The following is a 26948-nucleotide window of genomic DNA, read 5'->3' on the forward strand; positions in this document are numbered from 1 at the left end:
GGATAATGCACCATGTCACAAAGCTCGAATCATTTCAAATTGGTTTCTTGAACATGACAATGAGTTCACTGTACTAAAATGGCCCCCACAGTCACCAGATCTCAACCTAATAGAGCATCTTTGGGATGTGGTGGAACGGAGCTTCGTGCCCTGGATGTGCATCCCACAAATCTCCATCAACTGCAAGATGCTATCCTATCAATATGGGCCAACATTTCTAAAGAATGCTTTCAGCACCTTGTTGAATCAATGCCAAGTAGAATTAAGGCAGTTCTGAAGACGAAAGGGGGTCAAACACTGTATTAGTATGGTGTTCCTAATAATCCTTTAGGTGAGAGTATATATATGTATATGTATATATGTATATGTATATGTATATGTATATGTATATTATATATATATGTATATGTATATGTATATGTATATGTATATATGTATATGTATATGTATATGTATATGTATATGTATGTATATGTATATGTACAGTATATATGTATATATATGTATATGTATATGTACAGTATATATGTATATATATATATGTGTAAATATCCACACATATATATACACTGTATATATGCAGATATTTGCTGTCTACTTTTATTCTCTATACTTTCTTGTTTAGGTATTACTATACCACATTGATTTCACATTTCTATTCCTTTGTCTTTATATCTAGAGCGACTGAATAAAATATTTGGGCACCTGATTCAGGGCAGATTGCCATATTGCTCATCCTGCAGGGTTTATTAAGGCTGAGAGGTTGCACCTCAATAGAAGAACAAGGGCAGTAGAAGTGAGACTTCATTAGCTGGTAAGTGGCATATAACCAAACATTAGCTGGTAAGTGGCATATAACCAAATGATGTCTGGGGGCACCTATGCATTTGTTAGTGGCAGTGACTGTGAGTTCCTCTGTGGAGTACAGAGGAAGGATGGGATTCTATGTAGAATAGAACAGAATAGCTGGAAGTTAGGCCTTACTCACACGTACTGTAGCTGTGGAACATAATCTGTGTATGTGTGTATGGTCATGTTAAGGTATGAGAGTAGACCAACATAGTATCGGATTTAGCAAGTCTCACAAATCCCTAGATAGTACAACAAGGAATGGACGCAGTTTATTCTTCAACTGGTCACAAACCATCACGAGAAATTTCCAACTTCATCAAAGACACAGCTGATGTTGTAGACCTGCAAGTTGGGAAGAGTCGTCTGCTGTCCAGTTCAGATGATATAAATCTGCTAAATGGAGTGACCTCTAAATGTTGTCGTCATTAAAATTGTGTATGTTTGATAGAAGTATGTTAAAGAATAAAATTAGCATTCTATAGAACCTGAATTTTGTTTTTTTGGATCCACCTATTGTCACAGGCCTCCCTATGAGCTGATGAATCCTGATCACCTCATACAAAGAACAACAAGCACTCTTAGTAAGTGTATGAGGAGCGTGTGCTTGCCTCAGACCTTGAAGTTTGTTAACATGACCTATTGTGTTTGTATTCCCAATTGATATCCAGCAGTATTGGGTGGATGTTTTTCATTTGAGGATTTAGGTTTTCCTCAATGATTCAGACATACCCCTTATTTTTCATGTTACTACAGAGTAGCTGGGACTCCACATAAATGACAGTATTTACAGTCAAACCCAAGATCCTGGCCACCATATGTAAAAAATAAACTGAAAAATTCTATGCAGGTATATAACTAAATAATTTGTTAACTCTGTTTCTTAATCCATTTGGACAACAATTTTTTTTTTATCTTTGCTTTTCGTTAACACAATATTTAAACTTATTGTAGTAAATGACGTTACAATTTATGTAATGAAATGCACCTACAAGATTACAACAGTGCATTATTTTTTGGATGCACCTATTGCCCCAGGCCTCCCTATGATCACCTCATAAAAAGAATAACAAGCACTCTTTGTAAAGTAGTTAAAGCGAGTAAGAGAGGCTTTAACAGATGAAATCAGAATGGGGTGTGTGTGTGTGTGTGTGTGTGTGTGGTGGGCCCTGTGTCAGGGTGGTCTTCTGCTGCTCCAACTAATAATGTGAGGACAGAGCTGCCATGTTGGTTTGCAGTCCACAGCTCAAGCAGACAGCACGTTAACTCCGTGTCCTCCTCTGATTATGGCCATAGAATATTTTAAATCAAATGAAATGCCATTTGTCACATACTATTTTAGAAAGTACTGTTTCTTGGAAATTATTCCATTACATTTGTATAATAATTCTGTAAACCACCCTCTTTTTAAGTAATTTACTTGCCAATAAATACCACAGTCAAGCCATTATTTAAATGCAGATTTATTGTAGTAAATATATTTATTTTTCATGTTTCTAAGGTAAAAATGTGTATAATTAATATAAGCTTAACAACCAGCCATTTTATGTATTGAAATCAAGGGCTCCAGGAGGCAGCACTAAGTGTTTATCATGCACAACTGGTGTATTTGAAATATCAAAGCTATAGGAATAAACAAAACTAGTGCCAATCAAATTAATGTGATTGTTTTTCTAAGCTTACAGTATTTTTGATTTCACCTTTAAACTAATAGTGTTTAGTCTGCTACTCCACATTTCTTATATTCTTATCAAACTAAATATGACTCAATGGCACCAGATAAATAAGATAAGCCGTTTTTACTCCGACAGATACAGTAGATAAGGAGTTGGGTTTGTCTCCTGATTATTGGTTCCATTTCCCTGATGATCAGCTGGTGTAGCACATTCTCCACTCGGCTGCCCACCGTGTTCTTGTTTTTCGCAGGTTACTTGGCAGACACTTCCCTGTGTGACGTTGAGGATGTGCACCTCCCATCCAGAGGTGAATCCTGTCTTGACAGTTACACTCCAGATCTGTGAGACAAAAGCCTGGAAATGGTTCAGAAATCTGATTATTTCTACTTCATGAACATCTAAAAAAAAAACAAAAAGATATGCACAAACTAAGTGAGATAAGCCAGACATGTTTAATATTTCCTTCAGGATTATTTGATCCAGCAAAATGTCAAACAGTCAGTCAGTCATTTTCCAACTCGCTATATCCTAACACAGGGTCATAGGGGTCTGCTGGAGCCAATCCCAGCCAGCACAGGGCAGGAACAAACACCGGGCAGGGCACCAGCCCACTGCAGGACACACACACTAGGATCACCAATGCCCCTAACCTGCATGTGTTTGGATTGTGGGAGGAAACCAGAGCACCCAGAGGAAATCCACGGAGACACGCAGGGAGGACCCGGGAAGCAAACCCAGGTCTCCTTACTGCGAGGCAGCAGCAGCGCTACCACTGCGCCACCATGCTGCCCTAATGTCAAACAGCATCCCCTAAAAACAAAAAATTACAACATGTTTCTTTGAATTTGATAACATTTCTTAAAACATAAACAGGATGATGTAAAAAGTAGTGAGTAAAGTTAAACCCTACTCATATTTTTAATATACGAGCATAAACCCGAGGATGCTAAACAACACTCACACTAGTAATTGTATTCTCTTCATCGCTGTAATTTTCCCAGAAAGTGTTGGTGTCAACTGCTCCTTGAAAAATCACTAGAAATTACCAGCAAATACAAATTCAAAGGGAACATCTGGGCATTTTCATGAAGTCCTGGTGAAGACTCAAAAGCCAATACATCCATTTTTCAAACCCATTTACCTCATTTTTAAGGTTGGGGGGAGCTTTAACAGATACAAGGCAGGAGACAACCTTGGGTGGGACGTTACTTGGTCAGTCACACTGGGACAATTTGAAGGAGCCAATCGCTTTAACAGACTTGTCAAGACACCCGAAATCACACCAGGAAACAAGCAAACCTCAGAGAGAGAGTGGCATGGGAGTCAAATCTGGGAGCGGAGAGGCAGCCATTCTAAAAGGTAATAGAAGAGGACAGACTGTCTTCTCCCTTTTAAATGGCTCTGATGCACAATTTTACACTACTGTATCACATCCTTTATTAAGTCACAAAAACCGGTCCATACCTGTTAAATGTAAAACTAAACAAATATGATTAACTATAGTATGTTATTTCTGACATATTCTTACATTACAATAATTCCTCTCTATATCGCGCTTTGACTTTTGCGGCTTCACTCTATCGCGGATTTTAAATGTAAGCATATCTAAATATATATCACGGATTTTTTGCTGGTTCGCGGATTTCTGCGGACAATGTCTTTTAATTTATGGTACATGCTTCCTCAGTTTGTTTGCCCAGTTGATTTCATACAAGGGACGCTATTGGCGGATGGCTGAGAAGCTACCCAATCAGAGCACGTATTACATATTAACTAAAACTCCTCAATGATATAAGATATGCTTCCCGCACTGTGCTTGATTGTTTGCTTTTCTCTGTATCTCTCACTCTCTCTGACATCCTCTGCCCAATGGAAGGGGTGTGAGCAGAGGGGCTGTTTGCACAGAGGCTGTTTGCCTAGAAGATGCGGACGCTACTCTAAAAAATGCTGAAAGACTACCTTCACATTGCTCCCTTCTTTGCTGCCGCTTTATCGTGGTGCGCATACTTAAAAGCCCAAAAGCATGTATTGATTTTTTGATTGTTTGCTTTTCTCTCTCTCTCTCTCTCTCTGACATTCTCTGCTCCTGATGGCGCTCCTTTGAAGAGAAGATATGTTTGCATTCTTTTAATTGTGAGAAAGAACTGCCATCTCTGTCTTGTAATGAAGCACAGTTTAAACGTTTGACTAAAGGGTGTCATTTCATGTCTAGAGGGCTCTAATAATGTTAACAATGTGGGAGAGTTTATAAGGGCTTAAAATATATAAAAATAACCATACAAACATATGGTTTCTACTTCGCGGATTTTCATCTATCGCGGGGGGTTCTGGAACGCAACCCCCGTGATCAAGGAGGGATTACTGTATTTGTATTACACCCAAATTTAGATTATGGCTGCACAAAATAATATCAACGTTTCTATTAATCAAATAATAGCAGTTCTCAAATATCATATGCAACACTTAAATTTGTAATTATGTATGTCCAAATATTACACATTCTATAACAGAATAAGCATACTTAGTGTATCATTGCTTTTTTACTTGAAGTTAATAAAAAGTGAAATATCAACATGGTCAAGAAAAACATGTTTGATTTAATTTTCTTTATGCTTATTACAACTTCCTCCAGTGTCATCGTTCATTATTGTGTGGTGGGTTCATAAGAATACATTCACTCGTATAAAATTGAAATTTTACATTCTTCACTGACTTCTACAGTTGTAGTTAATGAGCACTAGAGACCGGGAGTCTATGGAAAATTCACATAAATAGGCTTAAAATCTTACCATGGTGCAGATGATGTGAATTACTCATCAGTTTTCACATTCCAGTGTTCCTCGATTCAATTTTCAAGATTATAAACTTTTTAATATACCTCAAAACTTTATGGTCATTCAAATATTTATATGGAGGAGGCCTTGGCAGGTTGGGCAGCTCAGTCAACATCACATCTGCGCTTGGACCTTGGGATGAATTCTGGCATCTTATTAACTCTAGATCCATATTACCTATAAATGAACATTGTTAGCATTAGCTTTACGACTGGACTTATTTTTCAGTATTCATTTTCTTGGCAATTAATTCTTAACATAAACTGCAAGTTGTAACAGGGCTTAAAATGTTTTCTTTTAAGAGAAAACTAACTTGCATTATATTGGAAGACAAAGTGGATTAACCCAAGTGATTGTGCATGTTGGGAAAGGATAGATAGATAGATAGATAAACAAACACTTGCTCAAGCAGAAATGTATACACATCAGGGTAGTACAATAGAATAGTTTCAAAAAGATGCTAAAATATCCTTGTCTCAATTTGGCAATAAGTATTATTAGATCTAACAAAAAATAATATATACTGAAATTATTTTAATTTGCAGTTTGCTGAAGAACGCTGCTGTGACTGTTCACATTGTATGTGTAGAAGCCATTCAAATGAGTAATCTGAATTGGTTAGTATTATCATTAGTTATTAACTTCTCTTCTTTTTTGAAGTAGCAATTTATCCTTGGTCAACCAATGCTTAAATTCATGAACTACTGAAGATCGTAGGCTCCAATGGTTTGTTTTCTCCAGGATTTGTTGTCCTGAAATTGTTGTTTTCCTCTCCTCCATTTCCATTGGACCACATCTATAGGGTGGTCCAGAGCTATCCATCCATCCATTTTTCAACCTGCAGAATCCGAACACAGGGTCACGGTGGTCTGCTGGAGAGAATTCCAGCCAACACAGGGAACAAGGCAGGAACCAATCCTGGGCAGGGTGCCAACCCACCACAGGACACACACACAAACACACCCACAAACCAAGCACACACTAGGGCCAATTTAGAATCGCCAATCCACCTAACCTGCATGTCTTTGGATTGTGGGAGGAAACCGGAGTGCCCGGAGGAAACCCACGCAGACACGGGGGGTCCAGATCTAATTATGCTATTTTTATTACGCTATAACTTATTAAGTTTATTACATAGAAAATCACCCAAAAAATCCCGGACCATTGAGAAGTGTGCGAACTGACGACATGAAGAATTGTCTTCCTGCCAAACTGGAATTGTCCTCACATAAATCAAAGTCATCCAAACGATCTGGATCTGCATAAATTAGATCTTGACTACCCTGTATTGTTAGAAAAATAAACTAATAACATCACCAAGTATTGATGTATGGGATAAATATTATTATGAATAGTTTTTAAGATATTCCATCATCATCATTATTATTATTTCTGCAGTATATTTATTACAATCTGTTTTTGTCCTTACAAAAGTAAAGGCAACTTACCCTTCAATACCAGAAATTGTGAGTAGATGAATATAACTGTTGTATCACTTCTCCACATAACATCCCAGCGGGTAAATGCACTTATTGTTTCATTCAACTAACTTCTTTATTAATTGGCTATTCCTGATTCCAGATTTGCACTGGATAAATAAATTATTATATATATATATATATATATATATATATATACATACACACCAATATACACACACATACATATATATAAACTGCTCAAAAAAATTAAAGGAACACTTTGAAAACACATCAGATCTCAATGGGAAAAAGAAATCCTCCTGGATATCTATACTGATATAGACTGGGTAATGTGTTAGGAACGAAAGGATGCCACATCGTTTGATGGAAATAAAATGATCAACCTACAGAGCCCTGAATTCAAAGACACCCCAAAAATCAGAATGAAAAATTATGGGCAGGCTAGTCCATTTTGCCAAAATTTAATTGCAGCAACTCAAAATTGTACGCAGCACTTTGTATGGCCCCTGTGTTCTTGTATACATGCCTGACAACATCGGTGCATGCTTCTAATGAGATGACAGATGGTGTTGTGGGGGATCTCCTCCCAGATCTGGAACAGGGCATCACTGAGCTCCTGGACAGTCTGAGGTGCAACCTGGTGGCATTGGATGGACCAAAACATAATGTCCCAGAGGTGTTCTATTGGATTTAGGTCAGGAAAGTGTGGTGGCCAGTCAATGGTATCAATTCCTTCATCCTCCAGGAACTGCCTGCATACTCTCACCACATGAGGCCAGGAATTGTCGTGCACCAGGAGCCACTGTACCAGCATAGGGTCTGACAATGGGTCCAATGATTTCATACTGATACCTAATGGCAGCCAAGGTGCCTTTGTCAAGCCTGTAGCGGTCTGTGTGACCCTCCATGGATATGCCTCCAAAGACAATCATTAACCCACCACCAAACTGCTCATGCTGAATGTTACAGGCAGCATAATGTTCTCCATGGCTTCTCCAGACCCTTTCACTTCTGTCATGTGCTCAGGGTGAACCTGCTCTCATCTGTAAAAAGCACAGGGCACCAGTGGTGCATCTGCCAATTCTGGTATTCTATGGCGAATGCCAATCGAGCTGAATGCTGCTGGGCAGTGAGCTCAGGGCCCATTAGAGGACATGGGGCCCTTGGGTCACCCTCATGAAGTCTTTCTGGTTGTTTGGTCAGAGACATTCACACCAGTGGCCTGCTGGAGGTCATTTTGTAGGGCTCTGGCAGTGCTCATCCTGTTCCTCCTTGCCCAAAGGAGCAGATACTGGTCCTGCTGATGGGTTATGGACCTTCTATGGCCCTTTCCAGCTCTCCTAAAGTAACTGCTTGTCTCCTAGAATCTCCTCCATGCCCTTGGGACTGTTCAGGGAGACACAGCAAACCTTCTGGCAATGACACGTATTGATGTGCCATCATGGAGAAGTTGGACTACCTGTGCAACCTCTGTAGGGTCCAGGTATCGCCTCATGCTACCAGTAGTGACACTGACTGTAGCCAAATGCAAAACTAGTGAAGAAACAGTCAGAAAAGATGAGGAGGGAAAAATGTCAGTGGCCTCCACCTGTTAAACCATTCCTGTTTTGGGGGTCATCTCATTGTTGCCCCTCTAGTGCATCTGTTGTTAATTTCATTAACACCACAGCCGCTGAAACTGATTAACAACCCCCTCTGCTACTTAACTGACCAGATTAATATCCCATACGTTTCATTGACTTTATGCTATTCTCTGATTAAAAAGTGTTCCTTTAATTCTTTTGAGCAGTATATATACATATCTACATATATACAGTGGGATGCAAAAGTTTGGGCCACCTTGTTAATAGTCATTATTTTCCTGTATAAATCGTTGGTTGTTACGATAAAAAATGTCAGTTAAATATATCATATAGGAGACACACACAGTGATATTTGAGAAGTGAAATTAAGTTTATTGGATTTACAGAAAATGTGAATTAATTGTTCAAACAAAATCACGCAGGTGCATAAATTTGGGCACCACTAAAAAGAAATGAAATCAATATTTAGTAGATCCGCCTTTTGCAGAAATTACAGCCTCTAAACGCTACCTGTAGGTACCTGTACCTCAAATCAATGGCAACCTTTTGTAGGGTGTGTCCCTGAGACTTATTAATTGTCATCGCAATGCAGAGCCTTACTGGAAATTGGAGGCATCTGAATTGAAATGGGAGATCAGAGGGTATAAAGGGGATGCGAGGAATACATTCAGAGTGTGGCACTCTGCAGTTTTTCTGTGTAGCTGCCTTCACACAGCTTCTCCGCTGCTTTATAAACGAACGCCATATAAGGCCGTCGTTTCTCCTTGCTTCGCGGTTCTGTACTGTTTTATTGTTTATTACGATTGTTATAGTTATTGTGTAGCTATTTGAGACTTACTTTACTGTTCAAGTACCCATTTCCTTTATTTAATCGCTTAATAGCTTGTACGCTATTTTTTGTTCGTTTATTACGATTATAGATATTTATTGATTCCCTTCTTTAGCTGACTGCCTGCTCATATAAGGCGCTCTGCTGGTTTTTTGTGAAGCAGCCTTTACACAGCTTCTCCGCTGTTTTATAAATGAACGACATATAAGGCCATCCTTTTTCCTTGCTTCGCCAAGGAAGCTGCCCTTTTTATTTAATCCACAGGTATTCCGCTGTTTTATTGTCGTTCATTACGATTGTTATAGTTCTCTTTATATAGCACTTTGTCAGTTCAGCAATCCGGTTGTAATATGGCGAAGCTGCGCGAGCTCACTCTTGAGAATGGAACGTATAGTTGTCTAGGAGAAAAGCAATCTTCCCTGAAATCAATGGCAACCTTTTGTAGGGTCTGTCCCTGAGACTTATGACTTGTCATCGTGAAGCAGAGCCTTACTGGAAACTGGAGGCATCTGAATTGAAATGGGAGATCAGAGGGTATAACGGGGATGCAAGGAATACATTGAGTGTGGAGAAACTCTAGAGACAGCGTGTGTATTAACTTGTGGATTTTTCTGTGAGTATTTGATGGCAGCGTGATGAAGTTACTTCCGCAAGACCGCGTTAGCTGTGGAGCTCAGCTCGGAGCATATTCTTTTCCTGCCTTGTCAATTGTGTAATGCGTTTTTTGAACAGGTTTGATGCATGGAAGTCATCACTCACTACGTTCAGTCAGTTCATGTAGCTGCTCTCTTGTGTGATGTTGCGATGTCCACGGCTTTATTTAATGTTAGCTAAGACCCGGCACTTAAAAGTTTCTCGCTACAGGAATTTTAACTCCGTTACAAAGTGATCCAAAGTCTTGTTTATACCTTGTGTCTTCACATTAAACTTGTATCTCGCAAATATGGTATTCGTCGTAGGCATGACAAACGGCAGCGGGAGCGTGTCTATAAACTTAATTTAAACTTACAGTTTACACCGTGCTTTGTTTCCACAGTAGCTACACTTATGAATATGCTTATATGCGTCACTCGCTTCATATTCTTTCGCTGCCTTCTCAATTGTGTAATGCGTTTTTTCTTCAGCGCTCTTTGGAGCTCTTCCTTGTTTTCTACGTACTGCGTTCACAGTCAGTTCACACGAGACTCCGCCTCCCACGGCCATCAAGCTGCAGTCTATTACAGTACTGTATATGGATAAAAATAGGTTCCAGTTATGACCATTATGCGTAGAATTTTGAAATGAAACCTGCCCAACTTTTGTAAGTAAGCTGTAAGGAATGAGCCTGGCAAATTTCAGCCTTCTACCTACACGGGAAGTTGGAGAATTAGTGATGAGTGAGTGAGTGAGTGAGTGAGTGAGTCAATCAGTGAGTCAGTCAGTCAGTCAGTGAGGGCTTTGCCTTTTATTATATAGATAGATAGATAGATAGATACACAGGATAGACAGGCATCCCAACCAGGAGAAGGGATGGTTCCTTAGCCAGACAGGAGGCTCCTAGAGGACAGACAGACATCACGCTTAAGGGAGAGAAAGGTGCCAGGCCTGAAAAGGACTTCTTGGGAGGATGGACAGACATCTCAACCAGGAAAAGAAGATTCTTTACCCGGGTGGGAAGCCCTAAGCAGATGCACAGGCGTCCTGATCTGACTTATTTTTGGGACCTTCCTGGGCCAGGAAGAAAGGAAAGGACAGGGAAGAACTGTTCCTGGGGGTGTTTATTCCCAACAATTTCAAGATGGCAGCAGCCCTTGATATCAGCACCTAATTGGGAGCCGGCAGGGCATGCTGAGAATTGTAGTCTGGCAGTGCAGCCCTGTTGAGGTCCATGGATACCACAAGAGGCTGCTGCAGTGAGATCTACTCCCTGCTCTGTCGAACTTTCGTGTGACTGCACTCCCTTGTCAACACAATATTGGAGCAGGGCAGTCCGATGGAAAGAAGAGAGGTGATTTGGAGGAGAGATAACTGTGTTTTGTGCTTCATTTGTGAGGTATTGTGTAATAAAACACCATTTATTTGAACCTGGGACTGTCTTGGTATGTTCATGTTGGGGTTTGGGGCTCTCTAGTGCCCCCTTGCCTTCACAATTGGTGTAGTCGGCAGTTTTTTCTGGTCATCTGGTGGGCAGAAACCTATATTAAATAAATTAATTGTGAAGGGAAATCCCATACACTATTTTTTATACTTTTTTCCCGTGACTATTACAACCATTAAAATAGGCAAGAAATCTAGGAAAAAGAATAGGAAGACTTCAGGAAGCCTGTCACTGTTCGTCTCTGGAGTTATCTGGTGGGGGCAAGGGGATAAGGCAGTGGCAATGTCTGCGGCAATACCTCCGCCAAAAGGACAGGAACAGTATCACAAGGACAACGTTGAAGACTCCCTCTGCAGTGGATGTAGAGCATACCTGTACTTGGAGGTATGTGATGTTGATGGGCCTAATCTTCTGGGGAAGACTGCCTTAACTATTCCCACCTCTTTAGAGCTGAAAATGCTTTTGTTAACTCACTGCATGGATTCCAACCTGAATAAGAGTCCCTCTTGCAGAAATATGAAATGAGGAGTGTTTCCTTTTTCAATTTTTCACCAGTGGTATTGTCCTTGCCAGTTTGTGTTTTTGTTGTCTGTAACTCTTCATTGTTTGTTGTTTGGATATTTCTGAGCATGTTTGTATACCTGCACTCTCACACACATGACATTCAGGCAGCTGCCTTTGAAAGATCAAGATACATTTCTATTACCACTTTGTTTCTCAAGGGAAACAAAATCACTGACACAAGAGAACTAGCTCCTTGACCAATGTCTTTTCCTTTTAAGGCTTTGATTTTTGGTTTAGAATGGTGTCTGTTAAGGCTGTGTAAGTTCTACTTTGCCCCACTTGATTTTGGTTGTGGTGTTGAATTAAGTGTTACTAACCCAGGCTGTCTATTTACTTGTATTTAATTCACCTGAGCTTCTTGCCACGTATATTTCTTTCAATCTACACAATAATCACATGTCTCTATATATATATTCTTCATTTGGATCTTGATCTTTGTTTGTCCGCGAATGAATTAGAAGAAGCACTAGATGGCAGTAGTGAGACAGCTAAAACATAGGCATTAAGAATCTCCTCCAGGCTTATACTACTGAAGACTGTAGTACTCCAATTACACCTCAAAACACAGACATTCAAACTAAACAAATTGTTGTGCTTTAAATTAACTAAAGAGATCTTAATTTAGATCTTGATCTTTGTTTGTCCACGAATTCCATGCACGCGTAGACCACCTTCCAGTTTAGTACGTTGTTGTTAATCACGGATGTCAACAATGTGCCGGAATAACGAAAGGAGTGGTGGACAGTGTTATGCTGGTTAGCTCCTGAGGCCTGGTTAGAGAATGAGATTGCTGAAGATAAAAGGTACGTGCCTACGTAACATATGAATGAAAGAAAGACAGTGGGTAAAATGAATGACAACGTAACAGCACGTTCCGGAAATTATTATTGTTACTTTGCAGCCGACGAGTGCTGCGCGTCTCACAGTTGTACCGTGGCTTGCTCACATATCAGTGAAGTGATCCCTATTTATGCTTTAAAGAGCCTGGATACCTATGTGTCCCCCTTTTATAACCATTGCTCCATGTATATTGCCTTACTCTTTGGATTGCCACAAAGCAACCTGGGAGATTGGAGAAAGGTTGAGAAGAGATCGTGAGAGGAAACGACAGAAATGCTCCTACACCACCACATAATTACTATTCGGACAGTGATTCCGAGTAGGTCGTTCCTATCGAATCAATATCCAAGGATTTTCTTTTGTAATTTTGTTTCCCTTATAAAAAATCATAATGCTGTGCGACAAAGGGCCCAGTTCATGACTGGCAGCCGCGTTTAAACAGGGAGCCCTTCACAGACAACTTTAACACGTGCAACGTAGTTGGGCACATATGGCTAGTTATAAAAATGACTTGTTCGTCAGAATCATGACTTCTGTGAATTGAGATAGTGAGGATACCCTCTGAGTGTTTCATATAGGAGGTGACAATGGAGACAAGTCTCTAAGAAACTTTAATGTGAATAGATGGAAAAATGTTAGGCCAAGAAAGCAAGATATAAGGACCATGAGATGAACCTGTATAAAAACTGACTTGCAGGGTCAAAAACCATTAAATCTGAATATACCATATCAATACCAAAATGTTAACCAAAAGTCAAATAATCAAAAGTGTTAAGTCTAGAGAATTAAACCAAAAAACCGAAGACAGACATTTTCAGGTCCATCTTAGCATGTGATGCGTGCTTAAAACGGTTACCGTGAAGCCACATACCTAGGAACAGGCCTTCACATTGCGACAACAGAACAACAAAATGATGGTAACCACGGGAATAAACAAAATAACAATACGGCTCAAGTCAAAAGATACTGTATAATGCAGACAATGTTACTTTTGGTTTCCTTGAAATTCCATGTTATTATTACTCATTGCAATTGTACTTTTCTACTGAACTTTCTATAAAGCAATTTAAGCCAAACATTCATTTATGAAAATGTGTTGTAGATATAAATATCATTGAAAATATGCATATACAATGCAGTAAAAATGTATTCAATATAAAAAGAATTTAGGAAAGTGTGACAGAGACTGGACATACTGTAATATGAAATTTGCATTCACCACAATTCTCTGTGGACTGAGCTGAGTAGCCAGGCATAAAGAGGAATGTAGTTCATTAAAAGTGTGTGCCATCTGATAGATTAGCCTCAATTATTTATAGCCTGGATGATCCTCTCCTCATTCATTTCTGTTCCAATTAAATTCTCTGCAGACATTAATTTGGAAAATGGGATTTTGGGGTATGTTTAGATACAGTAGACTTGTCTTTGGTGTAGGTTATCAGTTTCCATTGTTATTTATTCAGACTTTGTTTAGTCATTCATCTTTAAGTGTTATTGGTGGTGGTGGTGAGGTAGGGTGGTTTGTCAAGACTACTGGACTATGCATTGTAAATATTATGACATGTCTTAAGGCTTCTAAATTAGTTTGTCTTTTTCACTCACCTGCACCTTTACTGTTTTTACGTCAGTCTCCTCTTTTCTCCTGTTTACTCTTCTTTGCTGAATCCAGGTAAGTTCTAATAGTCTGGTCCTAAAGATCAGCGTTGTCCGATTCATTGGCCAAAGAAGAGAAGAAGACCATACTGGATAACTTCTCAAGTGGTTTGCTGGCTCTCCTGCCTCCATTGGCAAATTACATTAATGTGCACCATTGGTTTTCATGAGCACCTGGTACAACTGTTTTGAAAGCTTCTTAACATCATCCATGTTTCCTTCATTCACTGCCTTTGTTATCTTGTCATGCAGTGTGCCAACTCCAGGTTGATTTATCCTTTTAAGGAGATCTGCAAAATCCCCCTTCATAGGGTTTGGAATATGTGGATTATGAGCAGGCTGAATCAGGGATGTATATCTGGTTGGATCAGTGGCCTTATCATCCTCTTGTATTGACAATGCATTTCCAGCTGCTGCTGCCTCTGCTTCTGCAGCCTCATCTGTTAATAAATGCAGTGGAAGTGATCCCTGTAGGTTATTTTGTGGTTGTATATTATGATTCTTCAGGAGATTATAATCAGGGTTACTTGGGTTTTGAGCTGGCACAAGCAGCCTGCCCAACTGCTGCCGAGGGTGCCCACCAAATTCTAAAGACGGCCTCTCCAGCTCACTGGACGCATCCATATTTGTCTCATCTACAGCCACACTTGTCTCCTCTGCAGCCACATTTTTCTCATCTGCAGCCACATTTGTTTCACTTTCAGCCACATTTGTTTCACTTTCAGCCACATTTGTTTCACCTTCAGCCACATTTGTCTCATCAGAGGAGTAAGGATTATAGCTTTCAGATTTGCTACTCTCAGAGTCAAACATCTGATTATTCAAGCCACTTGCGCTTAATGGAGGAGTAACAACATCTTCAGGCTCTGGGAAATTTTGTTCTGTTGCTGTAAACTCCATACTTTCAGACCAGTTGGGGTCATTTGTTTCATCTTCAGAAGTTCCGATAGATTTAGTAGACAAGATAAGATCATCGGTTTGGCTAGTGAGTGCATCTGAAACTCTGGGGACAGACTTGAAAAGCTCAATGGGATCATCTGGACAAGGCACCCGCTGCAAAAATGGAGAGAGAGAAAACATCTGTTTCCTGGCCATCAATTTGAATTGCACAGGTTATACAGTTAAAATGTGCTGGGATCATGGTGGATCAAATAAAACATTTAGTTTACAACAAACAACCAAAAAAAAAATAGCATTTAGAGTAATTATTTGATTAATCCATCAGTGCTGCACAGTAGCTCAGAGGTTAGTGCTCATAACACAGATTTGCAAGATCCTAGGTTTTTAACTCTGGTAATAATATTGTATCTCTGAAGACTGCATGTTATCATAATGTTTTCATTCTTTTTCTCCTGATGTTTTATTTTCCAAAAAATAACTAATTCAGAGTATGAGTGTGCAGGTATATGAGAGGGTCTTCTGTAATGGACTGGTAGGCATTTTCAGGACTTTTCTACTTTGTGAAGAACCCAGAAATATACTGTACATGTGAGGTGTGTCAGGAAAAAGCCCTTGCTGTCCAAAAAGAATATTAGAGCAAGACTACAGTTTGCTATTGAACATAATTAACATGTAATTAATATTTACTACTCACAGTGCTCAGCAATTGCAGGTTAAGGGCCTTGCTGAAGGGCCCAACAGAGCAGAGTCCCTTTTGGCATTTACGGGATTCGAACTGGCAACCTTCCAATTGCCAGTGCAGATCCCTAGCCTCAGAGCCACCACTGCGCCTACTAACATGCAGGGAAAGATCAGACCTTCTGAAACGATGTGCTCTGGACAGATGGATAAAAGATAAAAGAGTGGCCAGAGCAACAGTAGACAAGTTTGGGGCAAACCAAACACAACATTTCAGAAAGAAGATCATCATACGAGCTATAAAGTGCGATAATGGAAATGTTATGATTTTGGGTTGTTTTTCTACATCAGGGTTTGGGCAGCGTAGCCTTGCAGTCATCAAGTCAACCTTTAATATTGCATCATATCAAAGTAATCTTGAGGCAATCTGACCAGAAATTGAAGTAGATCCAGAAATGGACCTTTGAGTACAATAATGATCTGAAACACACTTGCAATCCACCAAGGAATGACTCGGAAACAAGAAATTAAATTTTATGGACTGGCCTAGTCAAAGCCCCGATTTAAATCCCATTGAAATGTTAAAACAGAGTAGGAATAAGAACACACCCTTGACAAACCCAGAATCAACTGTGAAAAATAATGATGTTCTCCTTCCACTCTGCACAGCACTCACAGTATCAGAAACAAGAAATGGAATATTATGGACTAGCCCAGCATTTCTGAACCTTTTAAGTATTTGCGACCAGAGTTTTCATAACAGTTTTAATCGCCGCCCCCCCTAGCATTTTTTTGAAAGGAGCCCATTAATACCAATTTGTTCTTTTTTAATTAATGATATATCATAGATGCATATTTTATTATACCTGCTTAATTTTTATCAACATTTATCTAACTCTGTTTTTCTAGTATCAGAATGTAGTTTAAGTTAATTTGTTTTGGTTTCAATAGATGTATTTTTCATATTTTTGATTCTTGTTTTCTTTTTTTCACATCTTCGCACCCCCCTTTTTGTTACTTTTCGCCCCCCTAGGGGGGTCCACCCCACAGTTTGAGAACCACTGGACTAGCCAATCAAAGCTATCCCATTGAAATGTTGTGGATGGTGCAGACAGGGCTCCTGCCTCACACCCAGTACTCAAGGCACCCACTGAAATTTCCTTTTACAAATCAATTGGAAAAGAATAATTCAGTAAGTTTTAAGAAGGTTTAAAGTTTTGTGAATAAAACATTGTGAACTTTTCCTTTAGGAAATGTATTGAAAGACAATGATAGAATTGAACAAGATGCTATATCACATGCTGTTCATTTAGAAGACAGACGTCATCTGTTTCTAACAGCTATGCTGTCACCTGTGGGTATGTGAGATGTTCTGGTAAACCTTAAGCATTAAGCAGCTGGTACAAAGTTTCTGTGTTCTGGATATTATGGCCAACTCGTACACTGTACACTCAGCCACGGACCTCATTTATATAATCTTAGCAAGTCAAAGCTAGTTGATGGCGTGCTTCATTAACATCGGTCACCTAGTATGACATGCCCAACAACTCACTCCAAGTAGACCACGACTCAGCCCAACAAAATCAAACAGGCCTAATTTTGACCTTAATTGCAGTGGTGGGCTCTGAATACATGAGTGCTGACAACCAATGCATGCTCATCCAGAAGTGCAATACACAGAATGCAGCAAGGATGAGGAATAAGGAACGTGGGTAATTTAGACCTGATAAACACACAAGACAAGCTTTTCTGTCTGGTGTCTCATGTCAATTGAAAAAAGAAATAAAAAGGGCAGAGGTTGCAGCTTAACATGCTGTTACCTTCTAAACCTTTATACAGCTCACTTAGTCAGCATACTATTGGCTGGAAGGTTCACGCTTATTCTCTTATTTGTGACATATAGAGCAATTTTCAATTGTTCAAATTTAACATGGTCAAGCAATGAGATCAGCAAGTTTGACGAACCTTTGACTAAAAGATGTGTAACTTGATATTGGCTCAAAACAGATAGCTTTGAGCAAGGGAAGAGAGAAACTGCCTACCTGAAATGAAGAGCGTCAACAGAAAATGTAACAGTATTTCCCCACAGACATGCAGTCTTTATGGGGAGGACAAGAGGTCTGTTGCACGTGGTAATGTTCTTTAGTATTTTGCAACCACAAAGAGCGTAGGTGATAGCAGTCTCAGCTGAAGACAAAAGCCACAGGGCATTTCAATGACAAATGATTTGCAAGTTAATCCTGATGTTGTTGGGGTTTTTTTTTCCTTTTTTATGTTTTATTTATTTGTACAGTTAGGAAGTGACTATTACTCTTTAATGAGAAGGCAAAAACGTAAAATTTTATTAACGTATTAGCTTTACTATTTGAAAATGATAATAATAAACACTAAATTAAATGATTAGCTAAACAATAACAACCAATAAAGCATAAAAAGTAAATATTTAACTGAACAAGAAGTTTAAGAAATTTAAGAAACTCTGTGTAACAAAGCCAAAATGAAAATCAAAGCCAAATATCAAGAAACAGAAGAAATGGCAAAAACCTCAATGTGTCGATAGTTCTTTGCATGAAGAAATATTTCCTAACATTTGTTACAAATCTGCCTAAGTTTCCAACTGTGTCTCCGTGTTCTTGACAGAGAATTTATTTTAAAGTAACATCTGGGATCCAATGTACTAATTCCATTCACAGTTTTAAACACTTCAATCATATGTCCCCTTAATCTCCATTTGTTTAAGATGAAAAAGTTAGATTTATTTAATCTGTCCTCTACTGATTAGAGCCTAAGAACTAGTTAACACATACGCTGAAATTTAAAATCCTCATTTCCAAAACAATAATTAAAGACTAACAGTCATCTGTTGGTGATGTGATCAAGTTGGTCACCATTAAAGAAAAAGGTTTTATAAAATCTGGCAATGCCAGGGCTTATGATGTCACTGGGGCATAGTCATATCGTTTTGGTGGGCAACTTACTAAGGGGCAAGGAACATGTTCAGTGACTGCACTTTATTCATAGAAAAAGGAGAGACACTTTTTCTGGGATAAGAAGACTAGTTTCTCTGAAAATGTATTTTCAAGGATTTGCATTTGGATTCGACTGATGTTGTGTACCTGGCTTCAAGTCCATTTTGCCCTTCTGATATTGTATGCTTATGTTAAACTACCTCTGCTTGTCCCGAGTATCTTTTGCTTTGCTTTGTCCCTTTCCTCTTTGAAAGAAATGTCCATTCCACTCTGAATAAATGAAGAACGTATATGCTCCCTGCCAGGGAAGTATCAGCTCAGAGTTGCAAAATAAAAGGACAAAGACTCACTGGCAGGAAAGAAATGTGCACAGAGAATGAAACAAGAGACTGGCAAGTAAGTATTGATATTGGTACTGGAAAGTATATAAGCTGCTTCTACAATATCCACATCTGTGAAGATAAGTAGAGTATACTGCTTATAGCTTTTTATTTGTGGAGTCTGTTTTTATCAGACATGATTTTATAAGCCACCTTTTGTGCCATTTTCCTAGTACTAGCCATGCAGTGTAAAACATTTCTCAGGATTATGTTGCTTTGCGATGGAAGATTGCTATCTTTAAAGAGAATAAAGCAAGATTATGGTTCATCAGATGAGGTTAGTGTAGCTATGGTCTACTAGATATTATATGATAACCGCAACTTTTAAGTACGTATTATGATTTCAGGATTTTATAACTTGCAAAATTCACTTTACGTACTAACTGCTGGAAACAGTAGATCAAAATATGGGACATAGGTAGTTCTGGACCAGGAGAAAGTGAGAGAGCACAGTTAAAAAGCCAGAAGATCAACTCAAAACTAAAACACCAGAGCCCAAAAACAGCCATAAATCCTAATCTCTGAAGATATTTCAGAGACTAATGCATGTGATTTGCTCTGAATTTATCCGGAAATTTCAATGTTGGTTTTAGCACACCACCATCCTTTATAGTGACCAATTGGTGATATCATATGCTACAACTTCTGGTCACCACATTGTCATCTATAATACTCGCACGACAATCGGAACAGGCACAAAATGGCAGTGACCAAGATTAAATTGTTCAACATTTAAAAGCAATATAGGAAAATGAATAATTCCAAAACAAAACAAGCAAAAAAAAAACTAATTTCACAAAAAAATAATTTCTCCACGTTATAAAATCTTGAAGCTATGAAACTATGCACTTCTAAGTTCATTAGTAATATATTTCTGAGATATTACATTCTCTTCACATGGTTATTATGCCACTGAAGGGTTAACAAAATCTTTTTAAATAAGAAACCAGAAGAAGAGGTGTGAGTCAAAAAACAAGCAAAGATTCATGACCATGACTTTCTAATGCCAAAAATCAAACCTCTAAATCACTATCAAAAATACATAGAGCAGAATTTGCTTTGCTAGTAGCATTGATTAAATAAACACATGCTAAACATTTTTGTTATTTCTCAGTTAAATGGGATGATTAGGAAGTGAATGTCATGACCTTTATACTTCTAAAGCTATGATGTCACTGGCCACACACTTCTGGGACGATTACAACTTCCGTCACAAAATGAAGGTGCTTGCTATAAATAAACCCAGCAATGAAAAAAATATTGAAAAATTATTCAACTATGTTAAATAAAATGTATTCAAATAAAAGATGCAACACTTTAAATCTGGATTTGGATCAAACGGTTTAGAAAAAAACAAAAATAAAGTGACAGAAATGTAATTTGTAACCAAGTCATGGCTATAGTATAGTACAGTCTGAGATCATTTTTAATTGAACATGTGCAATAAACTATATTGGTAATGTGCAACATACTAATGTATTACAATATATAATATGTAATGTACTATTCATTAATAGGTGCAATAACTATTTATGCTGCAATACTTTGAGCAATAACAATTTGCTCTGGTTACTTGATCACTTAACACTGTATACAACATATTTGGAATTATTTGACTTTTCTTTAAATGCACCTTGGGACTGTCACATGACTTACCATGTCAAAGTAAACTCTGTTCTTACACCTGTACTTTGCAAAGGAACAGAAGTTTGGAAAGATGGGTTGATTCTTCACTGTGGTACAGATTGGTCCTAAGGAGACATTGAAAAGTTCTTTACATAAACATTCACAAGTCCAGTTCAGTGTATCTCAAATTCTCTTAGTGATTCAACTTTGTAATGCTTTCTGACAGGATGGGGGATACAGCTTTAGTGGTATTGATTAACAAAATTCAATAAACTCTTTAAATGTTTATAAATTAACTAGAGTGATATTGGACTACAATTTCTATATCTTCTGCTAGTACAGCCATTTTTCAGAGACTGGTCTCAATTCATTGTCCTTCATCTCTCCATTGTTCTTAGACCTACTAACACGTGAATCACCTTCTTCTAAAAAATATTCTCCTTTTGTTACTAAGAGCATTTGAAACATCTTCCCACCTCTTCCTTTGAGCCTAAAGCACTCACCTGTTGGGATCAAATTATTATTTTCAAGATTATCAAGTTCCTGAATCATCTGGTTCTCACAGCCATACTTCATTCGTACCCCACAAGCTTTCTGTGTTCGGTTCTCTGGCACCTGATGTTTAAAGAATTCCACGTATTCCAAGGCTGTGAGTGGTAACCCTAATGTCGACTGGGTCCAGGACTCCTGGGGAGGAACTGGAGTGGCCTGAACACAAACTAAACAAAAAATATTCCTTAATTACAGTTTCACTTTCATTTATTGAATTAGATATTCAAAGTGGAATGTCAAACGTGCCATTTCTCTTAACAAAGCTTAAATTACTTAACTTTATTTACTAGCTTATTGATCTGAAATATTAAGAGGTGATAGATCATGACATGTTAATTATATGATTTTTTATTACTATTTATTAGTAAAGTCAAACAAAATTGAAAAAAAAAAATGTTCCTCTAGACTTTTCACCATTTCAGTTATCCTAGCAAAGATTGCCATTTACTTTCCTAATTAATAAATTACACTTTTTTTTTTTAACACACACATTAATACAATTCAAAATTAACAAATGTGGTTTAACTCTTTAAGTGAGAAGTCCAATCCAAGAGATGGTTGCAAATTCTGGATGTGTAACAGGTAGTGCTGGGGGTAATTCTTTTAATGTCATCCAGAGTTAACTTCAGGTATGACTAAGAGTATATAGGTTTAAGTTGGTCCACAACTGTTGTTAGCTCTAGAATGCAGCAGTTTTTACTTTGAGTTTATGGTAGTTGAGAAAGGGTTTATAGTGGTGTGGACTAAGATTATCAGATTAATTTGCTGCAGTTAGGATTAGCATGGAGTCCAAATGTAATTTAACCACAGGTTGAACTCCTTTTAGTTGGGCTCTTTTCAGTCCTAGCAACTGACCGTTTCGCATCCAACAAACTGTCTGTAAAAGGTCTTGCTACATAACCAACTAATTGGACATGTTGAGTTATACATAAATTTCAATCCAATAATAAACTCTAGTTTAGCAGCTGACCACTGCAAGAGTCCTATAAACTAGCCACTATCAAGTCATGAGAAGACATAGGAGTTGTAACAGCGGAATTCCTCAAATGGCCATGTAGTGTCAACCCAATCACAAAGGCGTAGCCTATCATGAATTCACTGAACAGAGATAAACAGTCAACCAACACTGCTATTTAGAAGTGCTAAAAAGGTTAAGGAATTATTTTAGAAGGTAAAAAAACTGAACCTTGGCCTGACAAATGGACCACTTATGACATTGCTCTGATCCATGATGCGCTCAGTGTTTGCAACGTCCTGGTGAAGAAATCAATTACAACACTGGATCATCCACCCTATTTCATCTGACTTATCCCCCTGTGATTTTTAGGTCTTCCCTAAAATAAAAAGTGTCATGAAAGGACAAAGATATTCAGTCTGTCATCCAGTGTAACATGACAAAGGAACTCAAGGGTATTTCAGAAAAAGAGTTTCAGGTATGTTTCCAGCGATGGCAACATTGTCTAACTAATTACATGGCTGTAGAACAGTGCTTCCCAAACTCGGTCCTGGGGACCCACTGTGCGTGCAGATTTTTGTTCCAACCAGCTCCTAGGCTAATTAAGTTAACTGTTATTTCCCAAGTTCCATGTTTTGAGAACAATATAGAAATTAGAAAACTAAGTTTGGTAAAAAATATATATATATATATATATATATATATATATATATATATATATATATATATATACACTGCTCACAAAAATTAAAGGAACACTTTAAAGAAACACATTAGATACATCAGATCTCAATATGAAGTTGGATATCTATACAAATAACGACAGGGCAATGTCTTAGGAACAAAAGGATGCCAAGTCTTTTAATGGAAATAAAAGTTTTCTGCCTACAGAGGGCTCAATTGTGTAGACACCCTAAAATCAGAGTGAAATGAAGATGTGGCAGGCTAGTCCATTTTTCAAAAACTTAATTTCTGCTACTCAAAATGCTTTTCAGTATCTTGTGTGGCCCCATGAGCTTGTATGCATGCTTGACAACGTCGGGGCATGCTCCTAATGAGACGACGGATGGTGTCTTGTGGCATTTCCTCCCAGATCTGTATGAGGGCATCCCTGAGCTGTTGTACAGTCTGAGGCGCAACCTGGCGCCCTAATGGACTGAAACATAATGTCCCACAGATGTTCTATTGGGTTTAAGTCAGGGGATCGTGAAGGCCATTCAATTGTTTCAATTCCTTCATCCTCCAGGTACTGCCTGCATACTCTTGCCACATGAGGCGGGCATTGTCGTGCATTAGGAGGAAACCAGGACCTACTGCACCAGCGTAGGGTCTGACAATGGGTCCAAGGATTTCATCCTGATACCTAATGGCAGTCAAGATGCCGTTGTCTAGCCTGTAGAGGTCTGTGAGTCGCTCCATGGATATGCCTCCAAGATCATCACTGACCCACCACCAAACCAGTCATGCTAAACGATGTTACAGGCAGCATAATATTCTCCACGGCTTCTCCTGACCCTTTCCGTCTTTCACAATATACTCGGGGTGAACCTGCTCTCATCTGTGAAAAGCACAGGACGCCAGTGGTGGACCTGCCAATTCTGGTATTCTATGGCAAATGCCAATTGAGCTCCCGGTGCTGTGCAGTGAGCACAGGCGCAGTAGACATTTGGGCCCTCAGGCAACCCTCATGAAGTCTGTTTCTGATTGTTTGGTCAGAGACATTCACACCAGTGGCCTGCTGGAGGTCATTTTGTAGGGCTCTGGCAGTGCTCATCCTGTTCCTCCTTGCCCAAAGGAGCAGATACTGGTCCTGCTGATGGGTTATGGACCTTCTATGGCCCTCTCCAGCTCTCCTAGAGTAACTGCTTGTCTCCTAGAATCTCCTCCATGCCCTTGAGACTGTGCAGGGAGACACAGCAAACCTTCTGGCAATGACACGTATTGATGTGCCATCCTGGAGAAGTTGGACTACCTGTGCAACCTCTGTAGGGTCCAGGTATCGCCTCATGCTACCAGTAGTGACACTGACTGTAGCCAAATGCAAAACTAGTGAAGAAACAGTCAGAAAAGATGGGAGGGAAAAATGTCAGTGGCCTCCACCTGTTAAACCATTCCTGTTTTGGGGGTCATCTCATTGTTGCCCCTCTAGTGCATCTGTTGTTAATTTCATTAACACCACAGCAGCTGAAACTGATTAACAACCCCTCTGCTACTTAACTGACCAGATTAATATCCCATAAGTTTCATTGACTTTATGCTATACTCTGATTAAAAGTGTTCCTTTAATTCTTTTGAGCAGTATATATATATATATATATATATATATATATATATATATATATATATATATATATATATATATATATATATATATATATATATATATATATATATATTTTTACCAAACTTAGTTTTCAAATTTCTATATTATTTATATTATTGTCTATATTATTTAGGTTTATATTTATATCTTATTAATGACAATTAAAAATGAGCAGAGCAGACATCCAGGCAAACAACACTGAATAATCAGTACTTTAGCATCAGACCCACTAATTAGTAAATAATGGATTAACAATTAGAATACTTGGAAAAGTAGAATGAAAATTTAACATTTTTACATTTTAATATATATATAAATGTAAAAATGTTAAATTTTCATTCTACTTTTCCAAGTATTCTAATTGTTAATCCATTATTTACTAATTAGTGGGTCTGATGCTAAAGTACTGATTATTCAGTGTTGTTTGCCTGGATGTCTGCTCTGCTCATTTTTAATTGTCATTAATAAGATAAAACAAACGGAGAAAACTGCACCAAGAAAGGGCAAAATATAATGAAATCAACAAAACAGAGTTAAGCATTTAAATCTATAGCAAAAGCAGAAATATTTCTAAATGTCTTATAGATGTAAAAATCAGACAGCTGTGCTTTTCTGAGTGTAGAATAAAAGAAAAATAATACCAGCTATATCACAAGTATTGAACTTGGTATTATATTCAGAGTCCATCTTGGTAGCTTTGTGGACAAGGTAGGCATCAACCACAGAAAGCTCCAATTGTTATGAAGTAACCGAAACAGCAGAGTAAAAAACATCAACATCCCATTCCAGTGAGTTACTTTAAATTGACTCTATTAAGAAAGGTAACAATACAATACAATATCTAAATTAACAAATTTAATATTCAGAAAGGACATTAATAGCAAGAGTGAGAATGAAAAGGGTAATAAAGAATGGTTAAGAAATCAAAATTAGCAAAGCAACAAAAGCAGAAAATATAAATGAATTAAATAAGAAATTAAATAGTTACAACTAAAACCAGCCAATTTCATAGTGGATGCAAAGTCCAAAATAATAAATTATATTTAGAATATACAAGTGATTCCTGAAGGTGAAATCTCACTAAACAATAGCAAAGATTTATCTGTTAAGTTATGGAAGCATTTAGTTGTAAAGAGGATCTCTTGGGGCATAACCAGCAGTGGTCAAGAGAACTCCATAAATAGTTCTCTAACATGGCCACAGCACCTGAGAGCAATTTACAAATTTATAACAATCAAAAAATGCAGGGGAATGGGGAACAAATAACAAATAAAAGATTAAATGTGAACCAACCACAGGCAGGGAGAGAGAGAGAGAGAGAACCACCAGGATTGGGACCTGAGTGCAGCTGTGTACAATGGGCGACACCTCAGAACCACACTGGAACATCCATCCATCCATTTTCTAACCTGCTGAATCCGAACACAGGGTCACGATGGTCTGCTGGAGCCAATCCCAGCCAACACAGGGCACAAGGCAGGAACCAATCCTGGGCAGGGTGCCAACCCACCGCAGGACACACACAAACACACCCACACACCAAGCACACACTAGGGCCAATTTAGAATCGCCAATCCACCTAACCTGCATGTGTGGTGTTATGGGTCCACAGCTCGTTGAGTAAAGGCCATTTTTTAATCAATGTGCTCGCGGCTTAGTGAGGGGACGTTGGGCCATAGTGGGCCGTGGGACGATCCGTAGGGTGTGGGCGTTTCTTACCGTGTGCACAGGTGAGGAACTGCCCACATTCGTGATTGTCCCGCGGCTAATGCTGCAGCTGCTGTGGCCCTCGTCATTTTAAAAAGAAGCGCGAGTCGGTTTTAAGGGGAGAAGAAAAAAGAAACGTTCGGGAAGAGAAAGAAACGATCGGAGAAAGGAAAGGAGAGGACGGAGGTTACCGGGAGCAGGAGCGGAAGCAGGTCGGTGAGAGGGAGAGAGCCGCGAAGAGCGAGCGGACGTGCGAGCGAATGAGCGCTCGTGGACAGCTGCATGGAAGCTGGGTGTTAGGCCGACACCCAGGTGTTTGTGTAGATGTCGCTCCCGTTGAGCGAGCAGGTAGCGGGAGTGACCAAGGTGAAAGCGACGAGCCGCAGAAGGCCGCAGAAAGGCAGCGGAAGTCGGGAGGCTTGGAGTGGCAGTCCTTGGTGTGAGCGTCCTGGAGACCAAGGAGTCCAAGTCTCGAGGCTGGGATGAGAGCCAAACCGAAGCCAGGGATCGG

The 26948-nt window shown here is 38.9% G+C and overlaps 1 protein-coding gene across 1 annotated transcript; it reads right to left on the reverse strand.

Moving 5' to 3' along the window:
• Nucleotides 1-2316: 2316 nt before the first annotated feature.
• LOC120524650 (acrosin-binding protein-like) lies at nt 2317-26662 on the reverse strand. Its single transcript, XM_039746476.1, has 6 exons — nt 26629-26662; nt 21404-21619; nt 20931-21025; nt 14297-15400; nt 5315-5536; nt 2317-2879 (listed from the first exon to the last, which is right to left on the reverse strand). Exons 2-4 carry the CDS (start codon nt 21474-21476, stop codon nt 14492-14494), a joined length of 1077 nt encoding a protein of 358 aa, XP_039602410.1. The 5' UTR covers nt 21477-21619; nt 26629-26662; the 3' UTR covers nt 2317-2879; nt 5315-5536; nt 14297-14491.
• Nucleotides 26663-26948: the final 286 nt, after the last annotated feature.

This window comes from Polypterus senegalus, chromosome 2, assembly GCF_016835505.1.
Source record: "Polypterus senegalus isolate Bchr_013 chromosome 2, ASM1683550v1, whole genome shotgun sequence".
In the NCBI taxonomy this organism is placed as follows: Eukaryota; Metazoa; Chordata; class Cladistia; order Polypteriformes; family Polypteridae; genus Polypterus; species Polypterus senegalus.